Consider the following 11,526-nt stretch of genomic DNA (forward strand, 5'->3'; position numbering starts at 1 on the left):
GTGTTAAAAAAAACGGAATTCTGTTAAAAAAACCGGAATTCTGTTAAAAAACCCGGAATTCTGTTAAAAAAAACCCGGAATTCTGTGCAAAAAACCCGGAATTCTGTTAAAAAACCGGAATCCTGTTAAAAAAACCGGAATTCTGTTAAAAAAAACGGAATTGTGTTAAAAAAAACCCGGAATTCTGTTAAAGAAACCGGAATTCTGTCCAAAAAACCCGAAATTCTGTTAAAAAACCCGAAATTCTGTTAAAAAAACCCCGAAATTCTGTTAAAAAAACCGAAATTCTGTCCAAAAAACCCGAAATTCTGTTAAAAAAAACCGAAATTCTGTTAAAAACCCGAAATTCTGTCCAAAAACCCCGAAATTCTGTTAAAAAAACCCGAAATTCTGTCCAAAAAACCCAAAATTCTGTCCAAAAAACCCGAAATTCTGTTAAAAAAACCCGAAATTCTGTCCAAAAAACCCAAAATTCTGCCCCAACCCAAAAATTCTGCCCCAAACCCCCCAAAATTCTGCCCCAACCCCCCCAAAATTCTGGCCCAACCCCAAAATTCTGCCCCAACCTGAAAATTTTGTCTCCAACCCCAAAACTCTGTCCCAAACCCCAAAATTCTGCCCCAAACCCCCCAAAATTCTGCCCCAATCCCAAAATTCTGCCCCAACCCCCCAAAATTCTGCCCCAACCCCAAAATTCTGCCCCAAAACCCCAAAATTCTGCCCCAACCCCCCAAAATTCTGTCCCAATCCCAAAATTCTGCCCCAACCCCAAAATTCTGCCCCAACCCCCCAAAATTCTGCCCCAACCTGAAAATTTTGTCTTCAACCCCAAAACTCTGTCCCAAACCCCAAAATTCTGCCCCCAATCCCAAAATTCTGCCCCAACCCCCCAAAATTCTGCCCCCAATCCCAAAATTCTGCCCCAACCCCCCAAAATTCTGCCCCCAACCCCAAAATTCTCCTCCAAATCCCAAAATTCTGCCCCAAAACCCCAAAATCCTTCCCCCAGCCCCAAAATTCTGTCCCCAAACCCAAAATTCTGCCCCAAAACCCCAAAATTCTGCCCCAACCCCAAAATTCTGCCCCAACCCCAAAATTCGTCCCGAACCCCCAAAACTCTGCCCCCAACTCCCAAAATTCTGCCCCAAAACCCCAAAATTCTGTCCCCAACCCCAAAATTCATCCACCAACCCCCAAATCCTTCCCCCAACACCCCCAAATCCTTCCCCAGCCCCAAAATTCTGCCCCAAACACCCCAAAATTCTGCCCCAAAACCCCAAAATCCTTCCCCCAGCCCCAAAATTCTGCCCCAGCCCCCAAAATTCTGCCCCAGCCCCCCCAAATCCCGTGCAGCTCCAGCACAGCAAAACTTTTATTGTTTAGAAAATCAGTTTAGAAACAAACTCGGGGGTGGGGCACCCCCAAAACAACACAGACCCCCCCAAAATGCAGGGGGGGGGTGGGGGCACCCCAAAATAACACTCATGGCGGGGGGGAGGGGCACCCCAAATGAGCGGCACCCCAAAATCCCACCCGGGGGTGGGGGGAGGGGGAGGTGGGCACTTTTGGGGTGATGGGGGCGCCGGGGGACCCCCAGGCTGGGATGGGTTTTGGGGGTGGCAGCACCGGTTTGGGGGTCCCGTAGGTGTGTGTGTGTGGGGGGGGATTGGGGAAGATTGGGGAAATTTTGGGGTCCCTGGGGTGGTTTTGGGGTCCCTGGGGTGAATTTTGGGATCCCCAGAGGTGGTTTGGGGGTCTCTGGGTGAATTTTGGGATCCCCAGAGGTGGTTTTGGGGTCCCTGGGTGAATTTTGGGATCCCCAGAGGTGGTTTTGGGGTCCCTGGGTGAATTTTGGGATCCCCAGGGGTGTTTTTGGGGTCCCTGGGTGAATTTTGGGCTCCCCACACCTGCTTTTGGAATCCCCAGAGGTGGTTTTGGGCTCCCCACAGCCACTTTTGGGGTCCCTGGGTGAGTTTTGGGGTCCCTGGGTGAGTTTTGGGGTCCCCACAGCTGCTTTGGGGGTCCCTGGGTGAGTTTTGGGGATCTCTGGGTGAATTTTGGGCTCCCCACAGCTGGTTTGGGGTCCCTGGGTGAATTTTGGGATCCCCAGAGGTGATTTTGGGATCTCTGGGTGAATTTTGGGCTCCCCACAGCTGGTTTGGGGTCCCTGGGTGAGTTTTGGGCTCCCCACAGCTGCTTTGGGGTCCCTGGGTGAGTTTTGGGGTCCCTGGGTGAGTTTTGGGCTCCCCACAGCTCCTTTGGGGGTCCTGGAGGAACCCTGGGGGTCCCCCGGGATGCTTTTGGGGAGCCCCCAGCCCCTCCAAGGAGCGCCCGGCACCCGGAGCTCGCCGGGACTTTGGGGGATTTTTGGGGGCGCGGGGACGGGCTGGGGGGCTCGGGGGCTGGGGTTTCGGGGTGCAGGGAGGGGTTGGGGGTTTTGGGGTGCCGTTTTTTGGGGAGGGGGCTCAGAGGAAGGCGTCGCACCACTCGCGCAGGCAGCCCGAGCAGTCGCGGCTCTGTTTGGCGTTGGCCCCGCACGTCTCCTTCAGCCACTCCCGGAACAGCTCCTCGTCCTTGCGCAGCACCAGGAACTGCCCCAGCACCACGTACGCCTGCCAGGGGGACAAGGAGGGGACAAGGAGGGGACAGAGGTGTCACCAGGGCGTGGGGACATCACCCAAGGTCCATCTGTCCCTCCTGAGTGACCCCAAAGAGCTCCGGTGCCACCCCAAACCTGCAGACCCTGGTCCTTATGGGGCTGTCCCAGCACCAGGAACTGCCCCAGCACCACGTACGCCTGCCAGGGGGACAGCAAGGGGACAAGGAGGGGACAGTGGTGTCACCAGGGTGTGAGGACACTGCCAAGGACGTGGGGACATCACCCAAGGTCCCTCTGTCCCTCCTGAGTGACCCCAAAGAGCTCCGGTGCCACCCCAGCCCTGCAGACCCTGGTCCTTATGGGGCTGTCCCAGCACCAGGAATGGCTGGGGGGACAATGAGGGGACAATGAGGGGACAGAGGTGTCACCAGGGCGTGGGGACATCACCCAGGGTCCCTCTGTCCCTCCTGAGTGACCCCAAAGAGCTCCGGTGACACCCCAGCCCTGCAGACCCTGGTCCTTATGGGGCTGTCCCAGCACCAGGAACTGCCCCAGCACCACGTACGCCTGCCAGGGGGACAAGGAGGGGACAAGGAGGGGACAGAGGTGTCACCAGGGCATGGGGACATCACCCAAGGTCCCTCTGTCCCGCCTGAGTGACCCCAAAGAGCTCCGGTGCCACCCCAAACCTGTGGCCAACAGAGACCCCAGAGCTGTCCCAGCACCCGAGGGGACAATGGGGGGACAATGAGGGGACAGCCAGGGGACAGCGGTGTCACCAGGGCGTGGGGACACTGCCAAGGGTCACCGTCACCCTCCCTGTGTCCCCAAACCGCCCTGGTGACAGCGACACCATCCCTGTTGTCCCCACACCCCCCTCACTCCGTGTCCCCCCATGCCACCTCCCCTTGTCCCCACATCACCCCCGATTGTCCCCAAGGCTGTCCCCAAATGTCCCCGAGCCCTTCCTCAGTGTCCCCACTTGTCCAAACCCGTTCCCTGCTGTCCCCAATGTCCCTCAGTGTCCCAAAGTGTCCCCAATGTCCCCAGGTGTCCCCAATGTCCCTCAGTGTCCCTGCTGTCCCCAGGTGTCCTGAAGTGTCCCCAATGTCCCCAGGTGTCCCACAGTGTCCCCAGGTGTCCCAAAGTGTCCCCAGGTGTCCTGAAGTGTCCCCAATGTCCCCAGGTGTCCCAAAGTGTCCCCAGGTGTCCCCTGCTGTCCTCAATGTCCCAAAGTGTCCCCAGGTGTCCCAAAGTGTCCCCAGGTGTCCCCAGGTGTCCCAAAGTATCCCCAGGTGTCCCAAAGTGTCCCCAGGTGTCCCCTGCTGTCCTCGATGTCCCCAGGTGTCCCTCACTGTCCCAGGTGTCTCCAATCCCCCCCAGGTGTCCCCTGATATCCCCAGGTGTCCCCTGCTGTCCTCAATGTCCCAAAGTGTCCCCAGGTGTCCCAAAGTGTCTCCAGGTGTCCCAAAGTGTCCCCAGGTGTCTCAAAGTGTCTCCAGGTGTCCCCAGGAGTCCCAAAGTGTCCCCAGTGTCCCTCACTGTCCCCAATGTCCCTCACTGTCCCTGTTGTCCCTCACTGTCCCAGATGTCTCAAATCCTCCCCCAGGTGTCTCCTGATATCCCCAGGTGTCCCTGCTGTCCCCAATGTCCCCAGGTGTCCCTCAGTGTACCCAGATGTCCCCAATGTCCCCAGGTGTCCCTCACTGTCCCAGGTGTTTCCAATTCCCCCCAGGTGTCCTGTGCTGTCCCCAAAGATCCCAAAGTGTCCCCAGGTGTCCCAAGGTATCCCCAAGTGTCCCCAGGTGTCCCCTGCTGTCCTCGATGTCCCCAGGTGTCCCTCAGTGTCCCCAGGTGTCCCAAAGTGTCTCCAGGTGTCCCCAGGAGTCCCAAAGTGTTCCCAGTGTCCCTCACTGTCCCCAATGTCCCTCACTGTCCCAGATGTCTCCAATCCTCCCCCAGGTGTCCCCTGATATCCCCAGGTGTCCCCTGCTGTCCTCAATGTCCCTCAGTGTCCCCAGGTGTCTCCCAGTGTCCCCAGGTGTCCCCAGGGTCCCAGCCCACCTTGTCGAAGCCCTTCTCCTCCAGCTTCCTGCCCAGCACGTCCCCGATGCCGGCCAGGCTCCCCACCGGCTTCTCCCCCATCGGCTCCGCCACGAAGTCCCGGTGCTTCTGTGACGTCGAGGACATGGCGCCTGGGGACACGGGACACTCAGGGGACACGGAGGGGACACGGGGACACTCAGGGGACACTCAGGGGACATGGGGACACCGGGCATACCACAAAGTCCCGGTGCTTCTGTGACGTTGAGGACATGGCGCCTGGGGACACGGGACACTCAGGGGACACGGAGGGGACATGGGACACTCAGGGGACACTCAGGGGACATCGAGGGGACACGGGACACTCAGGGGACACTCAGGGGACATGGGGACACCGGGCATGCCACAAAGTCCCGGTGCTTCTGTGACGTCGAGGACATGGCGCCTGGGGACATGGGACACTCAGGGGACATGGACGGGACACCAGGACATGGGGACACTCAGGGACATGGGGACAGCTCAGGGGACATGGAGGGGACACCGGGACATGGGGACACTCAGGGGACAGCTCAGGGGACACAGGGACACTCAGGGACATGGGGACACCAGGACATGGGGACACCAGGACATGGGGACGCTCAGGGGACACGGGGACACTCAGGGGACATGGGGACACCAGGACATGGGGACACCAGGACATGGGGACACTCAGGGGACAGCTCAGGGGACACAGGGACACTCAGGGACATGGGGACACCAGGACATGGGGACACCAGGACATGGGGATGCTCAGGGGACACGGGGACACTCAGGGGACATGGGGACACCAGGACATGGGGACACTCAGGGGACAGCTCAGGGGACACAGGGACACTCAGGGGACATGGGGACACTGGGACATGGAGGGGACACTCAGGGACACTGAAGGGACACAGGGACAGCTCAGGGGACACAGGGACTGGACAGGAGACACGAGGACAGCTCGGGGGACATGGAAGGGACACTCAGGGGACACCCGGGACACTCAGGGGACATTGAGGGGACTTGGGGACACCAGAGACGCTCAGGGGACACCCAGGGGACACTCAGAGGACATTGAGGGGACACGGGGACTGACAGGGGACACAAAGGGGACACAGAGGGGACACGGGGACTGGACAGGGGACATGGAGGGGACATGGCGACAGCTCAGGGGACATCAAGGGGACACGGGGACAGCTCAGGGGACACTGAGGGGATGCTGAGGGGACAGTGAGGGGACAATGAGGGGACACAGGGGACACTGTGGGGACAGTGAGGGGACAATGAGGGGACAGTGAGGGGACAATGAGGGGACACTGGGGGGACACTGAGGTGGCACTAAGGGGCAATGAGGGGACAATGAGAGAACACTGAGGGGACAATGACGGCACACTTTGGGGACACTGGGGGGACATTGAGGGGACAGTGAGGGGACAGTGAGGGGACACTGAGGTGACACTGAGGGGACAATGAGGTAACACTGGGGGGACATTGAGGGGACAGTGAGGGGACAGTGAGGGGACACTGAGGTGACACTGAGGAGACAATGAGGAAACACTGGGGGGACAGTGAGGGGACACTGAGGTGGCACTGAGGAGACAATGAGGAAACACTGGGGGGACAGTGAGGGGACACTGAGGTGGCACTGAGGAGACAATGAGGGGACAATGAGGTGGCATTAAGGGGAGACTGAGGGGACAGTGAGGGGACAATGAGACGGCATTGAGGGGACACTGAGGTGGCACTAAGGGGAGACTGAGGGGACAGTGAGGGGACAATGAGGAGACACTGAGGTGGCACTAAGGGGGCAGTGAGGGGACAGTGAGGGGACACTAAGGTGGCACTAAGGAGACAATGAGGGGACACTGAGGTGGCACTGAGGGGACAGTGAGTTGGCACTGAGGGAGCACGGAGATGGCACTGAGGGGACACTGAGGTGGCACTGAGGAAAAAATGAGGGGACACTGAGGTGGCACTAAGGTGACACTGAGATGGCACTGAGGTGACACTGAGGGAACACTGAGAGGACTGTGAGGGGACACTGAGATCGCACTGGGGTGGCACTGAGGGGACACTGAGGTGGCACTGAGGGGACACTGGGGTGGCACTGAGGGGACACTGAGGTGACACTAAGGGGACACCGGGCCGACACTGAGGGGCCGCCCCCGGCCCTCCCTCCCCTCACAGACTCGCCCCTCCCCTTCCTCCCCTCCCGGCCCTTTCCGCCCCTCCCGGTGCCCTCCGTGTCCCCTTTGTCCCCTCCGTGTCCCCTCTGTCCCCTCCCGGTCCCTCCCCCCCTCACCGTCCCCTCGGGCCGCTCCGAGCGCCGCTCCCGCCTCAGCCGCTGCGCGCTGACGTCACTTCCGGCGGCGCCCGCGCGGGCCTTGCGTCACTTCCGCGCGGCGCTCCCGGACCATAGAGACGAGCCCGGACTTCCGGGGCGTTATAAATGAGTTTATTCAAAATAAAAATCAGTTTATCTGCGGTCAGATTCTACCTAGCCAGGAAAGGACAGAGCCGAGCCCGGGGTGTGCAATAATTAATCAGCCTCAGCAGAGGTTTTTGTTATAAATGAAAATGTGTCCGGCCAAATTTAAAATGAAAAAATGTTTATTTTGCCATCCAGTTGTACCCAGCCAGGCACAAGGAGAGAACAGAGCCCTGGGGGTGAAAAAATAAATCAGCCTCAGCAGAGGTTTTCCCCTATGCCCACACCTCCATCCTGGCACAAGCGGTTTTTATAGGGAAAATTCAGTTTTTATAGGGAAAATTCGTATTTTTTTATAGGGAAAATTTGGTTTTTATAGGGAAAACTAGGTTTTTATAGGGAAAATTCGGATTTTTTATAGGGAAAATTAGGTTTTTATAGGGAAAATTCGGGTTTTATAGGTAGAATTCGGTTTTTATAGGGAAAATTCGGTTTTTATAGGGAAAATTCGGTTTTTATAGGGATTCCCAAATTCCCAAACAGCGGCTCCGAGTCACCCCTGAGGATTCCCCATTGTCCCAAAATTCCCTCCTGGCCCCGCCCCGTTCCCTCCATCCCAAAGGATTCTCCTCCAAGAGAGCAAAAGAGGCGATTTTGGCTCAATGTCGGGCAAAAAACCCCAAAATTAAAATTGGTTTTTATTAAATTGATGGGGAAAATTACAAATCCAACACGGTAGAACATGGGGGAAAGAGATGGGATTTTGGGAAAAACAAGGAAGAGAAAGGAAAGGTTTGGGTAAAAAAAAGGGGGTTAGGGCACAAAAAAGGATTTGATGGGAAAATATTAAAAAAAGAAGGCAAAAAGTTGAGTTTTTGGGGTGAAATCCGGATTTTGGGGGACAAGGGAGGGGAGCGGGACAAAGGAGAGGAATCTGAGGGTAAGGTCAGAGGATTTGGGGATAAAAAGAAGGATTTGGGGAAAAAATAACGGCGACATTCCAAGAAAATAAAAGGATTTAGGGCAAAACTGGGAAGTTTGGGAAGGAAGAAGAAATTTAGAGAGAAGAAAAGAGAATTTGGGAGGGAAAAAAAAAGGGAAAATTCCTCTCCCGTTATGCAAATAAAACAATTCCCGCTCAAGATGCAAATAAGCGAATTCCTAATTTGCATAAAGGGAGGAGCCACACCCAATATGCAAATGAGGAGGCTCGAACCACGCCCATCACCGCTTCAACATCGCTGAAATTCCAGCCCCGTTTTTGGGGTAAAACCGTGGGAATTCGGGGTTTTCCCGCCGATCCAGCCTTGGGGGGAGGGGCTCAGCCAAATTTTGGGGACCCCCCCAAGTGGATTTGGGGGTCCCAACTCCCCCCTCAGGCTTCGTCCTCGGTCAGGAGCAGATTTGGGACCCCCCTGGAGATGGGGAAGCGCCGCCCCGAGTCCGGGCACTGCAGGGACCCCTCCAGCACCTCCACCTGCGGTTGGGGGGAAATCTGGGGGTCACGGGGGGGTCCCCAAAATTTGGGAATCCCCCCTCCCCCAAAAAGGGGTTTTTTGGGGGGTGCTGACCTCGAGGAGGACGTGGTGGAGGCGGCGCAGGAATTCCTCGTCGGCCTCGTAGCCGGGGGTGGGCTCGGGGGGCAGCTCCGAGGGGCGCCCCAACTTTGGGGGGGTAAAAAGTGGGGAGGGGTCAGAGGGGAACCCCCAGAGCCCCAAAATTCTATCCCAGAAAACAAAATTCCATCCCAGATCCCAAAAACGGCCCCAAAATTCCATCCCAGAAACCAAAATTCACTTCCAGATCCCAAAACCACCCCCAAAATCCCCCCCAGACCCCCAAAATTGCCCCCAAATCCCCCCAAAATAACCCCCAAATCCCCCCTAAAATCACCCCCAAATCCCCCCAGACCTCAAAACTGTCCCAAATCCCCCCAAAATCCCCCCCCAGTTCCCATTTCCGTTCCCATCCCCGTTCCCGTTCCTGTTCCCATTCCCCATTTCCCATTCCCGGTTCCCGTTCCCCGTTTCCATTCCCCGTTCCCCATTCCCGTTCCCCATTCCCGTTCTCCAGTTCCCGTTCCCCATTCCCATTCCCTGTTCCGTTATTCCCATTCCCCATTCCCGTTCCCAGTTCCTGTTCCCCGTTCCCGTTCCCTTTCCCAGTTCCCGTTTCCCATTCCCCATTCCCAGTTCCCGTTATCCCCATTCCCATGATTCCCGTTTCCCATTCCCCATTCCCGTTCCCATTCCCGGTTCCCATTTCCCATTCCCGTTCCCGTTTCCAGTTTCCATTCCCATTCCCCATTCCCAGTTCCCGTTTCCCATTCCCCATTCTCAGTTCCCGTTATTCCCGTTCCCATTATTCCCGTTTCCAATTCCGCATTCCCGGTTCCCATTTCCCGTTCCCGTTCCCCGTTCCCATTCCTGTTCCCCATTCCCATTCCCCATTCCCTGGTTCCCATTCCCCGTTCCTGTTTCCCATTCCCATTTCCGTTCCCATTCCCTGGTTCCTGTTCTCATTCCACATTCCCGTTCCTCGTCCCCGTTATTCCCATCCCCTTTCCCATTCCCATTATTCCCGTTCCCGGTTCCCGTTATTCCTGTCCCCGTTCCCATTCCTGTTATTCCCGTTCCCCATTTCCCATTCCCGTTCCCATTCCCGTTCCCCTTCTTGTTTCCCCGTTCCCGTTCTCCATTCCCGTTATTCCCGTTCTCCATTCCCGTTATTCCCGTTCCCATTCCCCATTCCCGTCATTCCCCTTTCCCATCATTCCCGTCATTCCTGTCCCTCCCGTTATCCCCGTCACTCCCGTCACTCCCGTTATCCCCGTCACTTCCATCATTCCCATTGTCACTCCCATCACTCCCGTTATTCCCGTCACTCCCGGTATCCCCGTCACTCCCGTTGTCACTCCCGTCACTCCCGTCATTCCCATTGTCATTCCCGTCACTCCCGTTGTCACTCCCGTCATTCCCATTGTCATTCCTGTCATTCCCGTCACTCCCGCCGTTCCCGTTCTGCTCACGCTCTCGGCCGCCTCCCTCAGCGCGTCCCAGCGCAGCCGCGGCACCAGGCGGGACACGAAGGCGGCGTTGAACGGCACCGGGCGCTCCCGCACCTCGGCGGCCTGCGGGCAACCACGGGCTGAACGGGCTCGTTAGGGGTTAATTAGGGGTTAACGGGGCTCATCAGGGGTTAACAGGGTTCATTAGGGGTTAATTAGGGGTTAACGGGGCTCATTAGGGGTTAACGGGGTTCATTAGGGGTTAATTAGGGGTTAACGGGGCTCATTAGGGGTTAACGGGGTTCATTAGGGGTTAATTAGTGGATAATTAGGGGTTAATGGGGTTCATTAGGGGTTAACGGAAGTGGGATAACGGGTCTTGGATAACGGGGACTGGGATAACGGGGACTGGGATAACGGGACTGGGATAACGGGACTGGGATAACGGGGACTGGGATAACGGAATGGGGATAACGGGACTGGGATAACGGGAACTGGGATAACGGGAACTGGGATAACGGGGACTGGGATAACGGGGACTGGGATAACGGGACTGGGATAACGGGGACTGGGATAACGGAATGGGGATAACGGGACTGGGATAACGGGACTGGGATAACGGGAATGGGATAACGGGACTGGGATAACGGGGACTGGGATAACGGGACTGGGATAACGGGGACTGGGATAACGGAATGGGGATAACGGGACTGGGATAACGGGACTGGGATAACGGGGACTGGGATAACGGGACTGGGATAACGGGGACTGGGATAACGGAATGGGGATAACGGGAACTGGGATAACGGGAAGGAACCGGGATAACGGGAACTGGGATAACGGGACTGGGATAACGGGGACTGGGATAAAGGAACGGGGATAACGGAACGGGGATAACAGGGACTGGGATAACGGGACTGGGATAACGCGACTGGGATAACGGGGACTGGGATAACGGGAGGGGATAACGGGACTGGGATAACAGGGACTGGGATAACGATACTGGGATAATGGGGAATGGGATAACGGGACTGGGATAACGGGGACTGGGATAACGGAACCGGGATAACGGGGACTGGGATAACGGAACGGGGATAACGGGAGCCCCCCGTACCTCGATCCTCAGGGGGAAGCCGCCCCCGGGCCGCAGCCCCGGCACGTGGGAGCTCAGCAGGTTGTGGGTCAGCAGCTTCATGGCGCCTCTTCCGCTTCCGGCGCGTCACTTCCGGCCAGGAAAGGCGCGCGGTTGCCACGGCAACGGGACGCTGCCAACCCGGAAGTGGGCGTGGCCTGGAGGGTGGGGTTGGCTTAAAGGGGCAGAGACAGGAAAGTGATTCGAATCGATTGAAATGATTTAAAATTAATTAGAATTATTTGAAATTAATTGAAAACGTTTAAAATTATTTAAAATTCATTAAAACTGTTTAA

The 11,526-nt window shown here is 56.9% G+C and overlaps 2 protein-coding genes across 2 annotated transcripts; both read right to left on the reverse strand.

Moving 5' to 3' along the window:
- Positions 1-1,354: 1,354 nt before the first annotated feature.
- BANF1 (barrier to autointegration nuclear assembly factor 1) lies at positions 1,355-7,025 on the reverse strand. The gene is made up of 3 exons (XM_077789757.2): positions 6,966-7,025; positions 4,664-4,794; positions 1,355-2,612 (listed from the first exon to the last, which is right to left on the reverse strand). The coding sequence occupies exons 2-3, from the start codon at positions 4,787-4,789 to the stop codon at positions 2,466-2,468; spliced, it is 273 nt and encodes a 90-aa protein (XP_077645883.1). The 5' UTR covers positions 4,790-4,794; positions 6,966-7,025; the 3' UTR covers positions 1,355-2,465.
- Positions 7,026-7,771: 746 nt separating this feature from the next.
- On the reverse strand, positions 7,772-11,316 carry TRMT112 (tRNA methyltransferase activator subunit 11-2). Its single transcript, XM_021552066.3, has 4 exons — positions 11,213-11,316; positions 10,120-10,221; positions 8,663-8,755; positions 7,772-8,568 (listed from the first exon to the last, which is right to left on the reverse strand). The coding sequence occupies exons 1-4, from the start codon at positions 11,291-11,293 to the stop codon at positions 8,467-8,469; spliced, it is 378 nt and encodes a 125-aa protein (XP_021407741.3). The 5' UTR covers positions 11,294-11,316; the 3' UTR covers positions 7,772-8,466.
- Between the last annotated feature and the right edge of the window lie 210 nt (positions 11,317-11,526).

Source organism: Lonchura striata, chromosome 31, assembly GCF_050655825.1.
Source record: "Lonchura striata isolate lonStrDom1 chromosome 31, ASM5065582v1, whole genome shotgun sequence".
NCBI classification, from domain to species: Eukaryota; Metazoa; Chordata; class Aves; order Passeriformes; family Estrildidae; genus Lonchura; species Lonchura striata.

Excerpts from the sequence above, each read along its gene's own strand:
- BANF1 (XM_077789757.2), bottom strand. The coding sequence starts at position 4,789 with ATGTCCTCGACGTCACAGAAGCACCGGGACTTCGTGGCGGAGCCGATG. Across the intron at positions 2,613-4,663 it reads AGGAGAAGGGCTTCGACAAG|GCGTACGTGGTGCTGGGGCA; the intron begins GTGGGCTGGGAC and ends TCCCCCTGGCAG.
- TRMT112 (XM_021552066.3), bottom strand. The coding sequence starts at position 11,293 with ATGAAGCTGCTGACCCACAACCTGCTGAGCTCCCACGTGCCGGGGCTG. Across the intron at positions 10,222-11,212 it reads GCTTCCCCCTGAGGATCGAG|GCCGCCGAGGTGCGGGAGCG; the intron begins GTACGGGGGGCT and ends GGTTGCCCGCAG. Across the intron at positions 8,569-8,662 it reads TCCACCACGTCCTCCTCGAG|GTGGAGGTGCTGGAGGGGTC; the intron begins GTCAGCACCCCC and ends CCCCAACCGCAG.